Genomic DNA, 25318 nt, shown 5'->3' on the forward strand with positions numbered 1-25318 from the left:
CTATCGTTTATCTGTAAGTATTACATTACAGTATTAGGGGCCGTTCAAGTATTACGTAAGCAAATTTTTAGCCATTTTTTTTTACCCCCCCCCCCCCCCGTCAGCAAAATTTCGTCAGCACTGCCCCCTACCTCCTAACACATATTGGTGGGAATCAGAAACGTACGTGGGAGGGGGGCATGGAGGGGAACTCGTGTGCCTCCCCTCCCCCCCAGACGAAAAAAAAAAATTTTTAATGAAAAAAATATTTCTTTAAAAAATTACAATTTCGAAAGAAAATACCTTTGTATGTTATTATAATCGATTTCTGTTAATTTCAATGCTATTTGAAGGGTAAGAACTTAAAATTTCTCTTTAAGAAATTCATTGCGACCCACCCTTTAAACAATATGATAAACCCTTGACCCGCGGACCAAATGTGGCCCTGAAGTTTATCTGATGTGGCTTGCCCCCCCCCCAAACCCAATTTCGTAAGAACGAACTAAACGGTGGCACAATTGCAGAGCATTTAAGTTGTCGGTGGCACATATTCAGATCACTGAAGTAGGCCCGTGGGACATTCAAAGATCACTTAAGTAACCCGCGACACAGTTCCAGAACACGTAAATGATCCGTGGAACATTTAGAGATCCCTTGAGTGACATGTGACATAATTTTAGAGCACTTAAGCGGCTCGAAAGTTCCAAAGTGATAGAACAATGGATTTGGCCATCTTTTTCTTGGGGGACCAGACCCCCAACTCCCCCCCCCCTACGCCTTTGGGTAAAGTAGTAGTAGTAGTGCCACTCTGACGAGCGGCTTCTTGCCACGCCAATCGGACGCTATATACTGGAGTTTTACTCGGTTTGAAAGAAAGAAAGGAACGCAGTAGTAGTAGCCCATATGGACCTAGGATGTAAGGGCCACACAGGTATAGGTCGGGGGGAAGGGAATAATCCATGCCTCCTCCGCCCCCCCCCCCGAGATGATTAAAAATTTCGGAAAAATTTAAACGTATAAAACCCTTACATTTTTTTTTAATTAATTTCTCGTGATCATCTCGAGTGAGATTCCTCGTGCCCTTCTTCCTTTCTAAGGTATGTCCTACGTACCTCTCTTGGGCCGTGTTTCTTAACCGCAGCTCCGCGGCCCAGTATCGGGCCCTGACCTTATACATATTGGCCGTCCCGTCCCCCCCATTCATTTTCCGGTAGTCGTGTGTTTGACTGGGTCTTTCAAAAATAAATGAAACATAAATGAAACTGGGGGCTTCTAAAGGTTGGGAGCCACTACTAGGGAGCTATAACGAGATTCGAACCAATTCCACCTAAGTCTGACGTGTTGATGACGCTCTATTTCAAGGTTTTCCCGACTACGGTAGTAACTGTACGAGCTGATAATACCACAAATAAATTTGCTGATTAATCTAAACCACCTATTGCACAAAATACGAGTACTATCAGGACGATAACCAATCATTATTATTAATAAATTGCTGTTTCAATCGAATTTCGCAAAATGTCTATTGTCACTGGTGATCGATCGACAACTGTGGCAGGTAACTACAAACAAACTAATCAACACACAATAAACAATATTCTTTGATAACATGACATAAACGTATTTTGCTCTTCTTTCCATTCCCTTCAGTCCCGTTATATAAGACATAATACGCGGAATTTCGGGCGATGAGTATTCAGGGACGTAAAAGGTTTGCGTGACACGAACAGATCGATCAACTGAAGTTATTGGTATTATTATTATTCAAGACGGAATAAAAGAAGCAATTTTCTCAGGTGTATAGAGTAAAGGAGAGAAAAGGGTTTTATGACATATCTAGCGTCACCGTCTGTTCCAGAGAGAGAAAAGCTGTTGAACCTGAATAGCCACGGGAATATACGCGCGTGGCCTTGTGAGGGTCAATCAACACCAACAAGTGAGAGTGTTATAAGAAAACAAGGAAGAGAGAGAAGAGTACTTTCACCTCTAATATAAGTATCGTCTGAAGGTCCCGGTGGTTAATTATTATATAACATGGCGAGGGTCAGTTTGTGCGTTACGATCTGTTTGTGTCTCGTCAGTGAGTTGGTCACTGAAAATCGTCAGCAGCAATTCGGCAGTGATGGTAAAATCCATTTCTCTGGGTGAGCTTTTCCTTTTGAATTACTAGACTAAAGATAACACGGAATTTATTAAATTTTAAATTTGAATAAAGTACGTACATTTATATGTTACTGCCATTCGCGAAATGGGCCAAGTGTTTTGGCCAAAGTCCTCATTGTAGAAATGATTCGGACTTTGACCGGCCATTTCCCCTCACTTATAGGATCATAGCCATGAACACGAACAAAATATATTATGATAGTATGTATGTATTGTTTGTTTTTATGCTGCATGCCGGGTGTAAATTTCGTGCGGCAAAATACCGGTTAAAATGTTTTTGTGTGTTTGCTGCTACATTATTTTTTTTATAAACACCAAAATACATAGAAACCGTTATTTTAGCGCGTAACATATACACCGATATACAGCATAAAAATAAAAATATATACTTTTTCATACTACACGTTGTTTTTTTTTTCTCATGCGCATTCGTTTATAACCAACAACTGTTTTATTTTAAGAATTGAAACAAATAGTTTTGTTTTTATTCAATAGGTGTCAGCAGGCACCCTGGCTTAACGTGGTTTCGCGTATACTCTACATAATATCACAGTATAAATATGAAATGTAATAAGTAGGAGAATGTTGAGAAATTTTCCTTCTAATGTTTTTTTTTTTCCATCGGTTCGTAAATTATTTTTTCTATTTATATCAGTCAGCAAAAATTTTCACTCAATTCCAACGGTCTGCAATGAGAAAAAGGTTTAAGTAAATTGAGCTAAACCGGTGTTTCCCAAAGTGGGCAATATCGCCCCCCCCCCCCCCCAGTGGGCAATGGAAGAATCCGGGGAACGGCAGAAGCTTTGGATTTAGTATAGGATCCTTTAGGTTGACTTGAATTGGGGGGGGGGGAGGCGATGAGAAGAAAAATTTCCTGAAGAAGGGGGCGATGGAACCAGAAGTTTAGGAAACGATGAACTGAACCGTACAAGACCCAGTTTGTTAGTACCAATTGCCTCACGATTCAACACTATAATGCGTTCTGGAAATCTATTTTTCAAGATGCCTTGGTTTTATCAGTGGCTTTGCGTTATGTCCCGGTCTTCATCAAGATTTGTCCCGGTTTCTGAGTCGTATGATTCGGTCACTATCCTAGGAACGCACCTGCCCAAGTCCGGTACAGTGCTATAAATCGGCTATGATCCAACAAGCGAGGTGAATTGTAACTTGGTGACTTCTTCTCCGACGGCGACGCCAACAGCACGGAAAACTATAGTCAGGACCGGACTTCGGCAGGTGCGAAGGGTTCGACCGCATCGGGCCACTAAATTTTTTTGGGTTGCAAGAGGCGTTATAAAAATATTTTGATTAAATTTTTACTTCAACGTCTTAACCAAGCAATACTCTAATTAAAATTCAGTTCAAGATAGAGAACCTCCAGCATTCAGACATTGAACCATCTAACCTAGGGTTTTGACGTGAAAACACATCACGTCAGTGTTGTGTGTTTCAGACTTTAGAATTGCCACATCATCCCTCTTTTTTATACCAAGCATGGCTTAAATGCATTACTGTGGGATGGCATTATGGCTCTCCAGTCTCTCGAATCGTTTTAATAAAGACACCTGACCATTAAAATCTGCATTTTATTTAATTCAAATTCGTTCATATACCAACTGATGCTCTTTTTCCGTTACCAGGTATGCCGTTTTCAGGATTGTTCCTACCAGCGAATCAGAACTGAGAGTCCTAAAATCCTTGGCCCAAAGCGAAGAAAATAAGGTTAGTAAAAATTTTGTAATGTAAAAACAATGCAGTAAATTTTTTCTTATCCAAACTCATTTGTGGACCCCCCCCCCCCCCAGAAATCTCTCCAAAGACCCTTCAAGAGGGTCCGTGGACCCCTGATTAAGACGCCAGGTTCATGGCTACTAACTCAGATGAGTGTTTCTTTTCCCATGGTCGGGTGACCCTACAATGATGTGACAGCAAAATCTTAAAAATCGTGCTACTACTGTAGAGCAGGGGTTCTTAACCTGTAGGTCATGACCCTAACTTGGGTCGTCGCAAATAATTCCAAGGTGGATCGTACACCACTTACAGCCAGGGATTCTTGAGCTATGGATCACGACCCAAACATGATTCGCAACGGCTTCCTAAACGAATCGTACAAAAACAATCATGCTCCTGTTATAAATGCGCTTTTTTCACTAATTTGTAAATTTGGTCACGAGTCTGATTTTTTTGGTTGATTTTGGGTCGCGGATGAAAAAGGTTAAGAACCCCTTCTGTAGAGAGAGGACTATACACACACACACACACACACACGAGCAAAATACTTATAGTGCTATCTATAAAATATTGAACTGAAGGAAAATTCTTCTCTAACACGTTTTCTTGGTTCTTTCCGCGATGCAGTTGGATTTCTGGAAGCCTCCGACGCAAGTGAACGATGCGGTCGACGTTATGGTTCCGCCGGAGAAAGTCCTGTACCTGGAACAGCTATTGATAGCGAATACCATACCGAGAACTATAGTCATGTATGATGTCGAAAGGTAGGGATCCAGTAGCTGGAACATACGTGACATTATTAGGGGACGGTATTCGCTGGTTGGTTGTTGATTATTGTAGACCATATTTTTGGATATATCGGGTGTTCTGTAAGTACTAGCGGCCCTTATCTCATCAACCGTTCGTCGTAGAGGTATGATTCCAATTTAAAAAATGCTTAATAGGCGTTCAACAATTATCCTGTACTAGTTTTGAGAATGAAAATACAGTGTGTCGCAAAATAAAAAAAATCTAAATTTTTATACGGTATCCCTGTTCTCTAACTTTCAATTAGAAAGTTGTTGCCTTGCATCTCCTCCTATTCCATATTTCTAAGTACAATTTTCGCTGAGATATTCAAATTCAAAAATCGGAGAAAATTTATGAAAGAGCAGCAAAAACTAACGGACAACGACACTCCTTTCCTTCATTTATGCTGTTCTTTCCAAACTTTTCTCTGATTTTTGAATTCAAGAGATATCTCTTCGATTACTGCACTTAAAAAAGTGGAATTTGTCTTGTTGACCTCAGGAGAGGCAGGGCAACAACTTTCTAAAGGGCCGTTCAAGTTCATCATCGATGGGGGGGGGGGGCGCTGTTTCCGATTTGCTGACTTTTGATGACAAGGGGAGAGGGGGGGTTTGGATAATGCTTACGTCATCAACCACCCTTTATGAAAATATGAGTTAGGATTCAGAGGGGCAGAGCTGATGACGAAGTTTTGCTGACAACGGGGAGGAGGGGGGTCAGCATTTTGCTGACTTTTGCTGACAAGGGGGAGGGGGTCAAAAATGGCTAGAAATTTGCTTACGTAATACTTGAACGACCCCTAATTGGAAGTTAGAGCACAGGGCGAGCGTATGAAAATTTAGTTATTTTTTATTTTGTGACACACTGTATTTCCCGCTCTCAAAATTGGTACAGGGTAATTTTGGAACGCCTTTTGAACAAATTTTAAATTGAAACTGCACTTCTACGACTGAAGATTCAGGAGATAAAGGCCACATTAGCACTTACAGGACACCCTGCATGATGTGTGTATATATTTTTTCTTCTCTGTGAATTTCAGGTATATTGAGAAAGAGCGGATGGAAGAGATGATGCAGGCACCGAGCGTATTCAGCGGAAGGGACAGCAACAACTTCTTCACGAACTATCGGAGTTTACAGGAAGTGCGTAATCTCAAAATCTGAGAACATACTTGAGTTCTTCATGCAAAGAAACATCACACATGTGTTAAACACATAGTATGACCCAAAAGTTTCGAGGACCGACGCATCTAGTTAAGTCTATTCATATCGCGTGGACCCAGTTTCAAACCCCCACTGACGGCATAGTGTGGTGGTCGGCTAAAGTTGGTTTTCTGTGGTTTCCAACTTTAAGGTGTGAATGCCAGCCGATCTCTCATTGAAAAAAAAGTCTTTCCACGGAGTGCAATCAGGCGTACAACATTTAAAAAAATCACGCATGAAATAACAAGTACAGCTTGGCCTACCGAGTTGTCTGCTTCGAATTCGGAAGACAGGTGAAAGCACTTGGCAAGCAACACATAACAAGCATTCCTAAAGAACGAACTTCAAGTTAGGTTCGCAACACATACATGGACATTCCAACATGTACTCATTCGTTAGAAATTCCTTAGAGAAATGTGGACGAGAGGTGCATGTGTGGTTTAGTAGTAGTAGTAGTTAAGTTTACACACAGTTTATAACCTGATCTCAAAAATAATCGTAATAAACGACGATACACACTTGCTATTGCTTATACAGCTTATGGAAGCATTGTTGTAAATCAATTTTTGGATACTGCGAGCCAATTCGTGTAGCACAGTGTTTCCCAAAGTGGGCAATATTGCCTCCTGCTGGGCGAATGGTCCAGGGGGGGGGGGGGCGATAGAAGCTACGGACTTAACATAGGATCCTATGGGTTCATTTGAGTTTGGGGGGGGGGGCGCTGAGAGGAAAAAAATTGTTTTGACCTTTGAAAACCAAACACACCCCGCTTCCCATCTCATTGAGATATCGAAGCGTTCTCGGAGGATGGGTGTGTCTGGAAATTTTATTAAATATCAAAAAAAAATTGCTGATGAAGGGGGAGATGGAACAAAAAGTTCTATGGTAAAGTACTATGGTGTAGCGGGTCACTGAAGTGATAATGGGTTCCTGTGCAACTGACGTAAAATTTCTTGGTAGCGCTGCTTGTTTACTGGTCTACAGTCGGGAATGTATTCACGTCGTGTGTTGACAATCGTTCATCGTGAACGACCTGAGATGCAGCCAAATGGAAAATGGTAAAGTGGACAATGGTTGGTTAAGAGGAAGATGACTTCCATAAATTGTACGAAAGCTAGGCAATGTATATCGTCGCCTAGGAGAACTATTTTGAAAAAATGGTTATGCTCGATATTTTAAACTATTAAAGGTAAGGAATTCTACTGCATGTGTAGAAATAATTTTCCATACGATCACTTTCAGATCCACAAGTATCTGGAAGACTTGGCCGCCGGAAAACCAAGCATCACTCGAATTATATCCGTCGGAAAGTCTGCCGAAAACAGGGACCTGAAAGCTATTAAAGTGAGTTTTGATTGGTCGCACGATTATTAAATTAGCCCCTTAATGATTAGGGACGAGATATCTCGTCCAAACGAGAAAGGAAAAAGAAATTCATTCCACAGCTTTCCCTTCTTTTTTACCTCTTTTCTCATCATCGCAAAGTTCATTGTAACCCCATGAACGGAAGTTGTTTCACCCCCCCCCCCCCTGTAATTCTATACCCCAGTTGACAAGAAAAAATATGGATGTCACGTTTAACTAAAATACAGCAACCAAAAATTTGAGCAATTACCACGAGAAAACTTACAACACAATGAAACAAAACTTTTTTAGAACTAATGGATATGAGCTAAAAGAAAATACACTGCTCATAAAAAACTATGGTTGGTCATTTGATCATTTGATCATTTTTGACGCACCACGGTCATTTTCTGCACACGAGGGCTAATTAGACCGGGACCTACAATTTATCGCCGATTCCGAACGGCAGGCTTGTTTTTTATACTCATCGAGAGGTTGGTGCGCTAACCCCACGATGGGGGACTCCCTGCGGTAGCCATTTTTTTCTGCGGTCAAGTCGCCGTTTTTTTGTTGTACCCCTATGGTTGGCTTGTAGCTTCTCGATTTATCCCAATATGTTTATCGTATTTCTCTTTTCAAACGTGTCTATCACATGACACAATTCACGACTATTCCATTCGTTCACAACCCTGTTAGAGAAAAATTCCCTGCGACACCACAATCCGGCGTTGTCCCTTACCAACAAGGGACATACGCGGGGGATAGACTTCAAACACTGGGGGGCGGCGCGGAATCACGATGATGATTCTGGGGGAAAGGAGGCAGGATGATGATGATGATCATGTCAATTCATATATACATATGCATTACAGATCAGTTGGTTCAGTCCCATAGACTATAGATATAAATTATATATCTTTATTATGTAAAGATATATAATGTATTTATGTTAAGATATATTATTCTAACTCTGTGTTCAGTCCCCCGTATCTCCACCCATGACAGGGGATTTCCTTTTATACAGAGAATATACAGAAAACCCGTGTCTCAGAATTGTTTATACCATCGCCTAATGCTCTGAGCGGGAGAGAGTTCAACACCAAGGTATTGTTGACGAAAAGCACGATGAACAGTTGCTACGGACTCACAGTTCGCGAAACTTAGAACACAAAAGGATTTCTGTTATGCAGTCGTCAACTTCACAAACACTGAAGTGGCGGCCGAAGGAAAAGCGTTAGCGCTACCTGTCGGCAACTGCGTGAAACTCGAGATTTCCCTCTTTCTACCTATACATTATTCGATCAAAACGGATTGAAAGCTGAATAGTTATGATTTTTTTTAAATCGGATGATTCTTTTTGAAACACCCTGTAGTGTTCGTCAATACTCATCTAGATGCGAGATTCACTCATCAAAATTCAATTTCACTCCTCCTAATTCCGTTGAGGAGTGAAAATATTCCTTCAAATTTCAGTTTTTTTTTAATAAAGTTATATTTCTCTATTTTTTCATATAACAAATATCCCTCTTTTTAAACAAAAGAGTATTTCTCAAAATTGTGAAGAGGAGTGAAATTACTCTTCGAAATTATTTTTTCGGATAACACTGGACGATACTGTGTATGATTGTTTCAGATCGGCAATCCATCTCCGAACTCAACGAAGTCTTCGATATGGATCGATGGCGGGATACATGCCAGGGAATGGATATCTCCAGCTACAGTGATGTACATAGCGAGCAAGGTCTGTGAATTTCACAAAAATCGTCTATTCATCACATATTGGCGGAATGGGTGTCTCATTTGTAACAAAATACACACACACAATTTTATCTATTTCTTCTAGATACACATACTTGTATTTTAAAATATTTTCTGTTCATTTGAATTTAGCTTGTGCAAGACTACAACACCAGCAGCGATGTGAAGCAGCTCGTGGACACGTTCGACTGGTACATTCTTCCAGTTGTGAACCCCGACGGCTACGAATACAGCAGGAAAATCGTAAGTTACGAAATTTGTTGTTCAGAAATGTATACGTAGTTACGCGTACAGAACATATTCGCATTATTATTTCACATTAATGATGAGAAATCATATTATATATATATATATTTATATATTTTGCTATTACTTGTGTACCATTGCATACAGAACAGGATGTGGCGAAAGACGAGGAGAATCTCATCAGGAGGACTCTGGGGCTGCAGTGGCGTTGACTTGAACAGAAATTTCGGACATCACTGGAATGGTAATTCCTTCAATTTCTGATTAAGAAATGCCTCGAATGCGATTTTTTTTTTACCTAATGTATGGCATTAAAATCGGACTTATTTTACATTGGCTAACAGAAGGAGGAGCTAGTTCGAATCCATGCAGCGAACTCTTCGCCGGAACAGCAGCTTTCTCCGAGCCTGAATCGAAGGCGATATCACAGTTTATTTACAAAAGGAAGGACAATATGGTAGCGTTTGTGGCCGTGCACGCGTACTCTCAACTATGGCTGACACCATGGGGATGGACCTCAGAACTGCCGAAAGATTATTCGTCCATGGTAAGCCGCAGCTTGAGACATCCAGTGATTGTATTGACCGAGTCATAATGGAACCATTTTCTTTCCCTGGCCTCTCTGTAGGCTAAAAACTTCATTTCATCAGATTCTGTAAGATCAAGAGAAGTCTTAGACGCACGCATGGCGTTTGAAGTTCTTTGCCGTAGTCTACCGACCATTTTGGGTGAAGGAGGGGGAAGAGCTATTAGACTATCAGTAACCATACGACCCGTATTTTACGAGATATTCCCGTATTTTGGATATTCTCGTAAATGTGGTCATTGGAGTCAACTAATGTAGCCCTCTACCTCAAACGTAATTTTTTTAAAAATGAACAAAATCATTGTTCATGATTCAACAGTCGTTATTCCCCTATTGCGCCCTCTCACTATGGATGCCAACGAACCCGTGGTTAAAATGGTATTAAATTCGAACGTAGATATATTTCCTATGTAAAAAGATTATCTTTTTCGTTTCAAAATTTTCCACATTCCTATTTGAAAATGTATACGTAATTGAAAAAATCATGAAACATTTAATTTTATTGTACCCATGGCCTATTACGAAAAACCACGTAAGTGACCCGTATCCTTTTTGATGCATTTCCTTATCACTTATTGGCCGGCGACACACTTCCAGATCACTTAAGTGATCCATGGAACATTTCGAGATCACTTAAATGGCTAACACGCTCTAAAAGGTTGAAAACACCCTTGTTCTAACTACCAGATTGACTTAGACTTACCCATTAAAGACGACTTTGATTTTTTGAAAGAAAAAAAATACTGAGTGGAACAACTCCCACCATTTATTAGCAAAGAAATAAAATTAAAATCTCGAATTTCAAATTTTCTTGCCAACCGGCGTCAATGGGTTAACAGCCCGCAATATCTGAAAAGTTGGAAATAAGTAGATTATAATGTTGTAGAAGGTACTGAATTAGAGCGAGTTCAAAGAGAATATTTGTCTCTTATTACGCAGGTAGCAGTTGCACAAGAGTCGGTCCATGCGTTGAGCAAACTTTACGGAACAAAGTATCGCATTGGATCATCTACCAATGTCCTATGTAAGTATTATTTTTAACATCTGAAGTGCATTTCTCAACGTTCCGACTCAATTACAATGTTCGGAGAGTTTACTGAACTTTGGGGAATTAGTGACAATTTTTAATGCATGCACTGCTCCTTGATGCACAATTTATTATGAAGTGATAAGCACGAAATTAACTCCAGGTGATAAAAAGATAACAACTAAAATTGTTTTTGTTCTGGACAGATAAGGCAGCTGGCGGCGCAGATGACTGGGCGTACGGAGCAGCCGGAATCAAATATTCGTATACCGTCGAACTCAGAGACACCGGGAGATACGGTTTCTTACTACCAGCCGAACAAATCATACCAACCGGACAAGAAACATGGGCCGGAATCACGGCTATGGCTAAATCTATCAAGAGAGGATTATGATAGGTGATGAACGAATGTTATTCGATATCTATTATGCGGGAGAGAACCTGAGCTGAACAAGCATGATGCGAAAACCTGACCATTGTAAGATTTCACATGTGCGGGTTTTCCTCTTTTTTTAATTTGTTTTTTCTCGTTTTGAACACATGTTGTTTTCTGTACCTTGAATTTTTTCGGTTAGAGAAAAATTAAAAAAATTAAACTATAATTTTTCTTTCTCTGACGATTCATCATCTTTTCCAGCTTCTCTAAATGAATCATACACTGCCTGCAGGGCTGGACTCCAAAACTGTGCATGCAACTTAAAATAGATACCCGAAAAATATTATCACTAGATTTACTTGAAAGAAAATTAAAAACTAATTGATTTGCACAAAAAATATTGAAAGTGATTTTCAAATTAAAAAAAAAGATCGAAATTTTGAAAGAATTACAGAATTTAAAGGGAATGTAGTTACGCCCATAGGCGTACGCAGAATTTTCTCAGGGGTGGTTCAATATTTTTCCTTCTCAAGTGGGGGGAGGGGGTTTACGTTTTTTCCTGCAAAATAACACTGTAATCTCGGCATGGGGGGGGGGTCTAATGCCCCCCCTACCATTAAAAATCTAAAAGACCGATTAAAAATCTAAAATTAGTCAAACCGCTAACAACAATTTTCCGCGCTGTCGGCATCGGAAAGAATGCCATGAAGTTTCAATCCACTTCGCTTATAGCTTGCAGCATGAAAATTAACATGTGTTATAAAACTATAATTTTTTTTTTTTATACTGCATACTGTTATAAATTCCTTGCGTCATAATATCGGTCACTATTTTCAAGGTTACCACGAAATCAATTGCAGCAGTGAACACACACACATATTGCACATAAGTAACCGATATTTTGCAGCATAAAATTTGCACCGGAAAGCGTCATAAAATTAAAAAAAAAGTTTCACATCACGTTTTTATGCTGCAAATAGGTTCAAAACCATTAATCACTTTATTTTAGGAATAGTAACAGATAGTTTGTCTTTATCCAACAGATAGCAGCACTAACAATTGCGTTGATTCAGTTAACAGATAGTAGCAGGGATTTAAGCAGTTTTTGTGTTAATTTTTCTTCTGTACAAAAATTATCAGTACGGCAGAATGTATATATATCGGCTGGCCGCAAGAAAAGTCGCATACATACACTAAACCCAGTAAAAACTCTTTAACAGTCAGCCGTTTAATGGCACAGTGGTAATTTCTCCAAGGAGAAATCTCTCCCCCCCCCCCCCCCCTTCTCGCTAAGGCAGCTATAACAAGGAAGTGTCATCGTCTCTACGAGTTATGTTCTCGATATGGTTCTAATTTGAAAAACTCTCAAAATGTGTTCCGAAATCACTACGTTTCGAGAGTGAAAATACAGCGTCATACAGCGTGTTTCCGCTGTTCTTTCCCCAACTTTTCTACGATTTTTGAATTCAAATATCCCAGCGAAGGGGGATATGGGCCTTTTAAAAATTTAGATCTTTTATTTATGAATTATATTTTCACTCTTGAAGCTGGTACTGAGTGATTCATGAACACATTTTGAGATATGGTTCTTATTTGAAAAATGCTCAACGACAAACGGTTGATGTTAAACGGTTGATGCAAAAGGATGAATTATGACTTGCAGGACACCCTGTATATTTAATGCCACCTACGTACAGCATTTCCACCGAAAATACCGTCTAGGAAATGTGGTGCAGATCGTGTATGTCAGAGTTTCTAAAAAGGTGCTCTTTAATCGATGGTAGGCATGGATGATGCTAACAACTCGAAAAGGATTGAAGTCTAAAATTAAATTTGATTTCACATTTTGAAACTTTTGGAGCAAGGGCATAAGTCTTCTTTTGGCTTCAAGAGCCCCCGAGTCAAGTGGTTTTTCTGAGGTACCCTCCACCAGGTAAATTCTAGAAAATTTCAACGAAAGCTCATTTTTGTGAGGCCCCTCTTTTGAAGCCCAGGTGGGCCCATGCATTGAGACGGCACTGATGTCTACCTGTTCTGTGGAGAGAATTTTGCTATATACAGTACTGTGACACATCAATTGATTTTCAAATGAGTTGAAACAGTCAAACTTGGTTAATTCGAAGCTCAAGGAAACAGCAAAAAAGTTTAAATTATCCAAAATTTGAATCGTTCAATTACTCTATTTTGGATCCGTAAAATGACTACAAATTGCAATTTAATCATCAATATTCAACATATAATTAATAATTGATCTTATAGTTGCTAAATTATTTCACCATTCTGGAATTGGCATCACTGTAGAATTTCTTGACCATGAAACCTGAGCCCGCATGTACAGAAAATGACAGTGGTGCGATGAAAATGATAAAATGAAACCTGATTTACAGAACCAGTCACTGATATATCCTCAGTTGCGAAACTGTTTCCCAAATTTTGCTGATCATTTGTATGGTATTAAGGAAATATATTTTTATTTGAATTTGTTAGGAAAATAACTGTTCTGAAAAACCTATTTTCCAGAAATTGAACAACACAATTCATATCAAATGATACAAAATTTCGATGTATTCCAACTGAACAATAAAATAAGCATTAAATTACATAATAAAACTAAAAATTCACAAATTAGCATTTTGGATTCTTCCTATGTGGACAGTCGTTTCTGAAATCGCTCATTACTATTCTTATTAAAAGTTGTCATAAACATGGTCCTCTTTAAGACTGGCCCAACAATTCATCACATTGTTCAACAAACAGAATGTTGATATGGCTGTTCGTGCCAGAAGCACAGCACCTATTATGTGCCTAAATTCAAAAACGTCAAACTTTTTAGCTTTTATTTTTAATTACTTAACCAAATGGGTCAGCAGCCAATAGCCTTGGATAATAAAGATTGAACAAATTAGTTAACACAAGCAATATCTGACTACTAGTCGATTTCCCCCCCAACTGTCGACATTTGCTCATACTAAAAAAAAAATCATGATTTTTTCCCCCCTCCAACTTCAAATTATTTAAAATATTCTAAAAAATTTCAAATTAAACATTAAATTAGTTATAAAACTCAAGGGGAGTTTGTAAAAGCCTGAATTATCCATAATTTGAATCAACCAAGTTCCACTGTAGTTGCATGAAGCGATTTCCACATGTGAAAGTTTGATTCGCGTGAGAGATTTTCAATCATAATCATATATATAAATCATAATCATAATCAATCATAATCATATATATAAATCATAATCATATATATAAATCATAATCATAATCAATCATAATCATAATCATTTCAATCATAACTTTCAGAAATAAATTAAACTAATCACGCGAGGTACCACTATATTAATTTCTATGTATCTTCAGAATCCAGTGTACATTTAAAAACTCAAAAAGCTTAGAGTATAGTCAACACATTTATTTGCACAATATCTTTCCTGTTATGCACACACACCAACGCAAAGAATAAAATGAAATTCACAGTCACAGCCTAAAAATGTGCAGATCTACTGCTGCTGTCAAATCTATACCGAAGAAACTAGAGAAAAGTTGAAACTGCAAATAGAATTTGCTGAACAAAAATAGAGATATATAATATATAGATCGCCATGCACACATACATTTAGAATACATTGATCATGATTCAATAAACAGCCATCACTAATCACAAACTATCGATAAAATTTATGAGCTCTAAATTTGGTAAATGAAAATACACTTACCGCAAGGACCAAAGAACGATGTACATTGCATATCAAAGTTACGCATGAAAACATTAGTCAGACAGAAATATTGAATCCTTCAAATTACGGACCCAAAGGATTTAATTATGCACTGACATGGGGAATAGCAAACACACACAAAAATTGTATCCTCTTGCAATAAATATACTTATTAAAAGGTAATTCGAATGACTAACCATGAAAATGCTTCATTGAGATTATTATTAGTGCATGCATAGCAATTACTACACTCATACAACGTGAGACCAAGAATGGACAAATACACGTGGGACATCCTTAACATAAAATTAAATATTATGGTTCCCATTTAACAAAAAAATTGAAATTACTCTGCATTCTTTTAAATACTTTTAGAGAGACACTGAATATTTTAGTGCCTGAATCAATGCTAAATAAAATGGTAAACCTTAAATCTCAGTAATTCATGCGAAAGTCAAAACAAAATCGAAACCTCTTAATAAAGAAAATCATTTTCGTTAGAGTCTCTTTAAAGAACATTTTTTAAGGATGGCAACAAATTTTCTTTTTATAAGTATTGTTTCAAATATTTATAACAGAGAAATAGAAATAAAGAAATCATATTTTTCTACGTGAGCAATGAATTTTTAAAAAAAATCTAAATTTACTCTAATAATCAAATCTAATCTCTGCCTGAATAACACTAACCATGGGTGTTCATGTGTTCACAATCAATCAGAGCAACTGTCATCATTTCAGATTTTTTTCATGGTTTCTGCAATATTAGAGATATACGGTGATGAAGTTAAATGTTACAAGATAAGTATTTTATGAGTTTTCATTTGAGGACAAACAGTAGTGTTTTTACATTTAGCAAAATGCATCAATCAGCGAGAAAGCATTTCCCCCTCCCTCCAGAATACACAGCTACAAAACACATATCAGGGTGTGTTGGAAAATTGACAAATGCTGCAATAGAGTCTCATATATCAACAGATGCTCTGCCTTATTTCTATCTCGATCTGCATGGATTTTTGAATACCAGACTGTGAAAGAGATGGACTGTCCATGTTGGTAAAGTAGTGATAATCAACAGCTACTGTGGCTGCATAAGTGATCTCTGACATCAACATAATTGGATCTCTGAATTTTACAATTTTTACGGTAATGCAGTAATGGTAACTGCATCAAGAAACTTTTCACTCAACATTTTCCGTTTTGAGTGAATTTTTCCTCCACACATTGAGCACTACCATTTATCAGTATAAATATGTAGTCAAGTACTTAACACTAGAAAAGGATTGTGTCAAATTCTAAGAAATTTCCTGCCATGGACCAATTTTGGCAAATTTTTCCAAGTTACCATCCCTGGGACCATGCAAAAGACTATTTTTGTCATATTTGTCAGCGAATCTACCAGAACTGAAGACTCGTCAAATTGTAAAGACATACTCCAACATAAATTGGAAAAACATGATAGTAAAGTTTATGGTAGCAGTCACTTCAAGGGTACATACTGACTACTTATAGAGTGCCAAAAAAAAAATTTAGCAAGCGAGTGTTGCTATACGATCGCAACATTTTAGTCACAGCTCAAATATGACAATGATTAAATCTTGAAACCACTCTTATGCATTTGCAGACACACTGGACTAAAGTCATGGCTACATTCATATCAAGGCTGGCTCAATATGTTTCATGGGCAAGTAGTGTGGCTGTTCCACCATTGACAATGATAGTCAAATGTTGGCAGCTGGAAGGCTGGTCGAGTAGCTTCCAATCCAAGTCAAAGGAGCAGCCTTCCTTCCCCATCTGCCAATCCATCTGACCCAGGGTTTAAGCTACAGTTGCATTTTTCACAAAATGCGAAACAAAATCTTAGAATGCGAAAGAAGTAGTAGCCACTTTCGTAAAAATGTGTACAGCAGGTACGAAACAAGAAGATATCCAACAATAAATCATTAGCATTGTAGCATTTTGCTAAAGTTTCCTCTCCACAATTTTCATTTTTTTTGCTGAAGGAATTTATCTAGCTTAAACCCTGGTCTGACCACACATTGGTTGGAGAACGCCAACAGTCACAACACCACCAGTGTTCTGAGAAAACCAGTACTGCTGTTCTTGGCAAATATTTGCCAGGAAATAGGCCAAGCTGAGTTAGTGAGTAGCCAGGCTATGTCACAGCTGCTTCTTTGCATCAGGGACAGGCAAATATTGGAAGCAAATATTTACAAATGACTATTAGGCCAGCCTTGACACGAGGCCATGGCTTAAAAATGGATGAGAACATACTGAAAGAAAAATTCATTTAGATCAGCATTTATTACATAAAACCGTAAAGTTTAATATGGAGTCAAGTTTTTCTTTCTTTCAATACTATGTTACCTCATCTCAATTTTTGATAATTTCTAGAATGACTAAAAAGAATTCACTGACACTACTGACCACTCAAATACAATCCAATACTCTACTGAGATTTCTCTCCCAAAGAAATCTGGTTAACCTGAAATTTTTAACAGAATATCACATGAAAGCAATACTGTCAGCAACATTATTGGCAGTTTTTTTTGTGTTTTTTTTTTGGCAATATAAAGCAGCAATATACAATCAATGCCATTCTATGAAGACGTTAATTAACAAAATTGGTGTTTCTTCTCTGGAACAATAATAAAGACCAACTTTGGTCCTGACAAATCTAAATTCATAATCTCAGATACACTGTCTAACTAGTCAGAGATCCACACACTAGTGGCATTTGCACTTGGAGATATACATATTATACGAATATATACATTTTTGATCTTAGCCAAAAAGGCTAAGAAGCGGTAGAGATATATGTACAGTAGTTTTTAAGTATAATAAATAAACCAGATAAAAATACATTCGAAATACAAAATTTTAAAATACTATCGTAATTAATGCAACCCTAACAAAAATGATTTTCAATCAAACAATAAAAATGAATCACAGATTTACAATCTTTTTTTTTAGCATGAAAAACAACAAATCAGGTCTGTGGATCTGATGGTAACCGAAGATGAAACTACTAAATGATATCACCCTACCCATGTACCTATCTACCTACATGTGCATAATTGTTGAAAAGAAAAGTGTAAATGATACGAAGTGATAACAGTGCTACAGAATGCTGAATGGAAAATGCATGTAACAAATTTTTCAAACATCAGTGGCTTTTTTCTCTACTTGATAATTTTTATTCTCTACCTTTGAGAAACAGAGCATAAAACTACACAAAATAAGTATAGAATCTTTCAGTGTTTTTCCATGGGAGAACAGAAAGAAATACATTGAACAAGATAAAGCTTTGATTTCTCCTATAATCAACTTCACACCAATAAAAGTAGTGTTCTTCAGTTATGTGTGATTACCATTTGATAGAATACTATGTTTACTTGCATCAATATCTATATTTCTTTCTATCACGATAGCACAACTGCTGTTCAGCTAATATTTGCTATTACAGGTTCATTACCAAGCTTCTAGATTAATTTAGAATGAATCAATCCTTCAGTTTCTCCCCGATCATATTATACATATGAAACTGAACAAATTTACTATAATTATTTTGAGACTCGTAAAAAAAGACAATCGTGAGATCTTATTAAAATGAATGCAAGACATTAAACCAAGCAGTAAAACTAGTCACTATGGTAATTATACCACAGTGGCTAATCGATATGACATCAATACAATAATATCCAGTTTTGATTAATATTCCACAGTTCCATACATTGAACTAGTAAAAGTTCAATGCTGTACATAACTTGTAATTCTTATTTTAAAAAAACCAGGTGGAATTTTTATTTTGCACCATGAAAATGGTTCAGAGAACCATACAGAACCACAAAAGTGCTTCTTAGCACCACTACCGAAATCGTCAATTGTCAGACATAACAAGCTCTACCATACACATACACATCCTGCACACAATATTTGTTTTCTCTGTAATAACAACAATGAACGTACAATATGCACATTCTTTCCATACACGTTGGAAGAGATCTATTTACATTTCAAGAATATCACAAAACATGGCCGAAATATTTAGACACATTCCCTCCCTCCCACAATTCTGCATAATGTGATGTGACAACTATAATGCACCTGAAAATTTCAATAAGTTTCAAGAATGCTTATAGGGTTATATAGATTCATGCATACTTGTTCTGAACTTGAAGCATCATAGTAACAGAATTCAAATTGAATTCTCAAAAATGAACAAAAACTGACTTTTTGCAAGTAATTTCAGATGAAACTTTGGTGTTGTTCATTTTATATAATTTTTCAGGATACAATGACCAGAGGGTAGAACGAAATATATATATATATGTGTATATACATAACTAACTTATACAATATATACAAGCCCGTGTTAAAATAAAACAAAAAAAAATGTCCTCTCTCTTTTTAATTTAAGAGTTGATGATGAATATATTTTCTTTTCAAGAAGCACCACCAGCTTGAATGTTTGTAGATGGATTCTGATTACTACTGGTACGTCTATTATGATCGTAGTTGACGAGTCGTTTACCCACTAGATACCTGAAAAAATAGTTACAATTAAAATGGGCTAAAAAAATTCAAACAGGTCAAGTATTTTTGAAGGGAAAAAAATAGCATTCTGCTGTTATCAGGGCTCCCACTAAAAAAATTAGAAAAAGTAGAACTAAACAGTAGGACGGCAGAGGGTATCCCCCAGACAACATAATCATAGCATAATAAAAAAATCCCTATAAAAATTTAATTAATTTTTTTCTCATACCACTATTTCAGTATCCCATAAGATTGATTCAAGCCAAAGCAAAATGACAGAAATGGCTTGATTACAAAAACAATTTTTAGCCAAAATAGGGCACTAGCAACTAGATAATTCTTTTGTGTCTTTCCTCACAATATATATTAAATTTTTTTATATGTTTTGTCTAGTCTTCTAAAGTGTAGAATCTGTCAACTCTTCAACAATGCACAGCAAATTATGAAGACATATGTTTTTTAAGAATGATACCCCTATGAAACCACTTTCAAAAGAACAGTGCAAATGTTGTAATTTGTAAATTACAACTTTCAATGTCAAATAGTCAAGATGAATCGAATGGTTTTACTGTGCTGTCCATTTTTTTGTTTTTGAAGGGATTTGTTTATATTTTAATGTTCAATACCTGTGTAATCATTTTTGACAAATAAAGCACTTTCGTCTTTTTTCCTTTTTTACTTTCTCGACAGAAGCTACTCATATGGGCTTTTTAAATAGGTCACACATGCAGTAACTACTGCATTTGTCACCTTTCTTTTTTACACATCTGTAACAATCTGTCACAAATCTTTTTATTTGTCACTTGTGACAAATAAAAAGATTGAGCATGCCTGCTTGTCAAGTTTGCAGTTACGTCTATAGCCACTTTAAGGGCATGTCTCCCCCAAGGGCCGAGCTGACAGGGATCCAGCCCTGGGGCCCTGGATGATTCTAATAATTTTTTACAACTATAAATTCATTTTAGAGTGACCCGTCGAAGATTCCAATCTGAGAGCCCGGCTGCAAGATGTGGGGGCCATGCTTAAGGACATCGGAAGAATGGTCCTCTCATGCTGCAGCAAGGATCCTGGCTGGGATCTCTCACCGGCAGTGCATTCTGAATTTACAGTGTGGAAGAAAAAAAATTATAAAAATTCTCCTATAGACTGGATTTTGTCAGCCCATCCTTCGTCTTCAGCTCGTCTACCACTACGAAGGTTACCATCAAGGTCCATGGGTTCGAATCCGGGCATAGAACATTTGAAGCAAGTTCTTTACCTACTGAGCCTAGGGCGACCACCGATGGATGGACCAGATACTACACCGCACACCAACTCCGGTCATATATCGCCATACGGTAAATTCCAACCAGTGGAGTTGGGTGAGAAATGAAGGCTCCATCCATCGGTGGTCACCCTAGGCTCGGTAGGTAAAGAACTTGCTTCAAATGTTCTATGCCCGGATTCGAACCCATGGACCTTGATAGTAACCTTCGTATTGGCAGATGAGCTGAAGACGAAGGATGGGCTGACAAAATCCAGCCTATACGAGAATTCTTATAATTTTTTTTTTCCACACTGTAAATTCAGAATGCACGGCCGGTGAGAGATCCCAGCCAGGATCCCTGCTGCAGCATGAGAGGACCATTCTTCCGATGCCCTTAAGCATGGCCCCCACATCTTGCAGCCGGGCTCTCAGATTGGAATCTTTGACGGGTCACTCTAAAATGAATTTATAATTGTAAAAAATGATTAGAATCATCTAGGGCCCATCCTTCTGGGGGCCATGGTTGAAAATGTTTTATACGAGCAGTGTTCGGCTTCAGCTTGATGCATGGAACTGATTATTAAAAAAAGGCTGGAGTTTTTCATCCCTTCTGCGGAATAAAAAATATATTTTTGTATTAAAATAATGTGTCATAAGTGCTCGAGCAGCCGGGCCATCTTAAGAGCACCACAGGCCAAGTGATTTTTCTGAGGCCCTACCACGTAAATTCTGAAAAATTTCAACCAGATCTTATTTTTGTGAATCTAATGCGGCAATGCCTTAAGACGACATTGACGAACAGCCGGTGTTTAAGCAACAAAAACACTGTGATGACGACGTTATCGAGAGCACTGCCATGGCGCTTTTAGTGAAATTTCCAGGAGGCCAAAATAGCGCTAAAGACGCCAAACGGGAAAGCGCCGTTGCTAATGCGCTATTCTCGATGGGCAGTTGCTTTACCTAAAAGTAAATAATATAATCATCCGACGTGACGTAGCCAGTGTTCTTCTCATGATCGGTGGACTATATTATATCAGCATCGAGGTGGGGGGGAAGAGGGTTTCGGATTTGCTGACTTTTGATGACAAGGGGGGAGGGGGGTTTGAAGGTCGCTTACGTCATCAACCACCCCTCTTTAAAGATATGAAATATTAAGCTGCTGATGAAATTTTGTTGATAGGGAGGGAGGGGGTCAGTGTTTTGCTAACTTTTGTTGACAAGGGAAGTGGGGATCAAAAATGGCTGAAAATCTGTTTACGTAATACTTGAATGGCCTCTAAGCGAAAATGGTGGATAATAGGGAGGTGTTAAGAAAAAGCCTATTAAACATTAAACTATGTTATGATTTTACACATTGCAAACCTAATAATGTTTTACAAGAAAACAGAAGAAATAAACTTAGAGTTGCAGAATATTCTGAACTTAAATATGGTACTTAAAAAGTTCAGTTCTGTGATGATTTAAAGAAACGTTTTATCATAGTCTAATTTCCTGATGAGTGTTGTTTCTCCGCTGCCAAGTCTCACCATCTTTGCAGCATCATTATGTTGGTTCCTATAGCTGCTTCTTGTTGCTAAATTTAATTAATTGCAGTTTCTAAAGCCTTAATTCCATCGTTATGTGAAGTTCTGAAAGGCTCAACAGTTGGTGCTTGATCTTGATCTTCAATTTCATTGCCATCGTAATTGAGAAGAGTGAAAATTTGTTCATCAGTTATTTCATACTGATCACCATAGTCATAGTGTGGAAGGGTGCGCCACTGTACAGTCGGGGTAACTATTTGCTCCGTTAAGCCAGGAGCAACATAAATTAGACTACACTCCCAACTAGTAGTTCTTGTTGCTGATTGATGCATTTTTTGCTCGTTTTTTGGCAGTGGGATGTCGGATAAGCGAGACTCTACTGTATTTCCATCTCAACACCCCCCCCCCCCTTCCCTGCTGTGCTACCATTCAAAATGAGATGAATAACTTGAGAAATTATTTATTTCCCATTTTAAATTTTAAAATTTCATTCACATTTTATAAAAATAAAATTGAAAGACTGAAAGAATGGTGCTAATACAGATTTCCAACAAATAAATTGATAAGAATTAACTACTTTATACCAAACAATCCAAACTCACTTGTCATTTTTTATGTGTTCATACAGCCGGAAAAACTGTCTGACTTGGAAAATTATGACTCCAGTAATGACAAACAGTGCAAGCACAGCTGGATAAATCCTTCGCAAAACCAAATTTTGAACTTCAAAGTTCGGAGCTGCAAAGAAAAAAAAAATCTAATGATCAAAATTCATTAATACTTCTACAACGTTCAAGTTAAACCTGGTAAGAATCAAAAATAATAAAGCATATTGATGTTGAGAAGATTTTGTCTTTGGCTTTTAATCTATATACAGTCAGCCCCCCGTATTTGCAGGGTTACGTTCTGGGAGTGACTGTGAGTATAGGAAATCTGCGAATAACCGAAACCATAGTTTTTCTTGTGTATCTCGTTTATTGAACAGCATGAGAAGAGCAGGGTAACGCAGAGGTATAAAAAATTTAAAAGAGGATGCAGCGATTGTTGGCGATGTTTTCTGAAAGAACATTGCGATTTCTGTTTGCTGTTTCTTCTTCATTTCATCAATTATGTTGGAATATGATGACAAGGCTTCCTCTACCAATTTTTCTACATGTGAAGAGCATACCATAGAGGGATCTATGTCATGAAAACAATCTACTGCTGATTTGAACGTGCAAAGCCCTTCCGTTATTTTTCTCATGGTGAACTTGTCTTCTAGTTCTTTGTCTTGATCTTCTTCATCTGGTACCAGTTCAGTTTCAGGAGCAATCAACTGCATTAATTCCTCTTCAGCCAATACCTCTGAATTGGCCCCAAAGCAGAATGTGCCAAAACCTGTGACGTACGTTAGAAAACAATTAGTGCTACTGCAGAACAATTTGAAAGAATTTTAAGAAAAAGTGCAAAAAAACACTATCACATGTATGGGGATTTTTACCACAGAACATTTCCAGTCAGCTGAGGGCTCGTCGCAGAACAGTGCTAAACATTCTGGTTTGGGGTGAATTGCTATTAATTAGCTGTTTGACTTCCTCTATATACATATCACATAGCTGCCAACTTTTGAAAACGAAAATTCTGGAGATTTTCGCTCGAACCCGTATTTTATGCTAAAACCACTCCCTAATAAACACCACAGGGATTTTTCCAAATAAAATAGGGATTTTTCACACATAAAAGTTAAAGCGTAGAGGAATAAAATCCCTACTCAAAAACTGAAGTCAAATTAAAATAGGGATTTTACACACATGGAAGTAAAACCCTTGGGAATAAAATCCTTACGCAAAACACAAGTGAAATTGGAGGCCGAAACTTCAAAATGGTGATCTAAAAATATAAATATTGTGTTCAATCAGAAACGCTGTGAACAAACATTCTGCGCGAATGACCCTAAAATCATCGGAAGATGAAGGGAAAAAAAGCGTAAATTTTTGAAGAACACTGACTTTTTGTGACACTTGCTTGATGTTTTTTTTTATTTCACATCAGTGATGATGATGGCAGTCTTTCCATGACCAATGTTTATGTCCGTAACACAACTTGTACAAAAAAAAGAAAAAGTCTGCTTTTTTTATCTGGAACGTTTGATGAAAGGAAATTCATCGGAATAAGTATCTTTAAAATTGATTAAATATGTTTTTGCTTACCAGTATTCATGTTTTGTTATATTGCACGTACATAACATCAACAAAAGAAATTTTGACCATATGCACATCACTATAATCTTCATCCAGGACTATTGGCTGCTAAGCTATTTCCCTGCACGATAAGACAAACAACTTTCTTGTTACCATCAGAGGGTTTGTAAAATGGGAAATTTCCCCATTTACGACATTTGACGCCATTTCGAAAGGGGGAAAAAAAAAGAGGCTTCATTCCACAAGAAATTCCTAAGGGATTGTTTTCATAAGCGGGGATTTTTTTAAATGAAGTAGAGAATTTTTAGGGACAATTAGGGATTTTTTGTGATTTTCGTAAAAATTCGGGAGATTTAAGAACTTTTCGGGAGGTCGAGGGATGAAGCTAAAATTCGGGAGATTCCCAGAAAAATCAGGAGAATTGGCAGCTATGATATCATTGAACCCTTCTCCACCCACGTGTTTCACTAACGTGACAATGTCTTTCATAGGCTCTTCAGTTGGCTCTGTAGAAATGGCTGTGTCCTTTAGCGCACATATGGCCAAAGGTTAATCCAACCCGAGGTGACTGACGGCTCAGGTGATGACAGTAATGTCATTAGCAAGCCATCCTAAACATGCACAACTAAAATTTTGTAAACAAAACACATGAATGACGATTTCTGAATGCTACAAAAAAAAAAATTCCAATAAAGGAAAAAAAAAAACCTGCGAATGTGAAAACCGCAAATGTGGGGGCTGACGGTATATATAAAATTGATTGTGGTTTTGTGTGTGTGTGTTCTCTATACAAATCTACAATGTTAGATCTATTGTCGACAAATTTTGTACATATACCAAATGGACCCGAATAATAGGCTACTTTAAAAGTTTGTCAGACCTGGGCAAATACTCGAAATGAGCAAAAAAACTGTCGGGC

The 25318-nt window shown here is 37.6% G+C and overlaps 2 protein-coding genes across 3 annotated transcripts in view; one reads left to right on the forward strand and one right to left on the reverse strand.

Moving 5' to 3' along the window:
- Window positions 1–1561: 1561 nt before the first annotated feature.
- On the forward strand, window positions 1562–11438 carry LOC149069031 (carboxypeptidase B-like). The gene is made up of 11 exons (XM_089251077.1): window positions 1562–2123; window positions 3783–3864; window positions 4501–4637; window positions 5702–5804; window positions 7107–7208; window positions 8842–8949; window positions 9099–9209; window positions 9360–9456; window positions 9557–9759; window positions 10738–10822; window positions 11032–11438. The coding sequence occupies exons 1-11, from the start codon at window positions 2014–2016 to the stop codon at window positions 11217–11219; spliced, it is 1326 nt and encodes a 441-aa protein (XP_089107203.1). The 5' UTR covers window positions 1562–2013; the 3' UTR covers window positions 11220–11438.
- Window positions 11439–17478: 6040 nt separating this feature from the next.
- LOC149069032 (E3 ubiquitin-protein ligase MARCHF6) overlaps window positions 17479–25318 on the reverse strand; it is a 34843-nt gene continuing 27003 nt past the window's right edge. For both annotated transcript variants that reach the window (XM_089251243.1, XM_089251242.1), the window contains 2 exons: window positions 22822–22957; window positions 17479–19459 (listed from right to left, as the gene is read on the reverse strand). In XM_089251243.1, the coding sequence (XP_089107369.1) occupies window positions 19360–19459; window positions 22822–22957 (236 nt within the window). In that variant the 3' untranslated portion in view covers window positions 17479–19359. The remainder of the gene's footprint in view (window positions 19460–22821; window positions 22958–25318) is intronic.

Source organism: Pholcus phalangioides, unplaced genomic scaffold, assembly GCF_987345545.1.
Source record: "Pholcus phalangioides strain wild (caught in Gottingen) unplaced genomic scaffold, Ppha-v1.0 ptg000024l_1, whole genome shotgun sequence".
In the NCBI taxonomy this organism is placed as follows: domain Eukaryota; kingdom Metazoa; phylum Arthropoda; class Arachnida; order Araneae; family Pholcidae; genus Pholcus; species Pholcus phalangioides.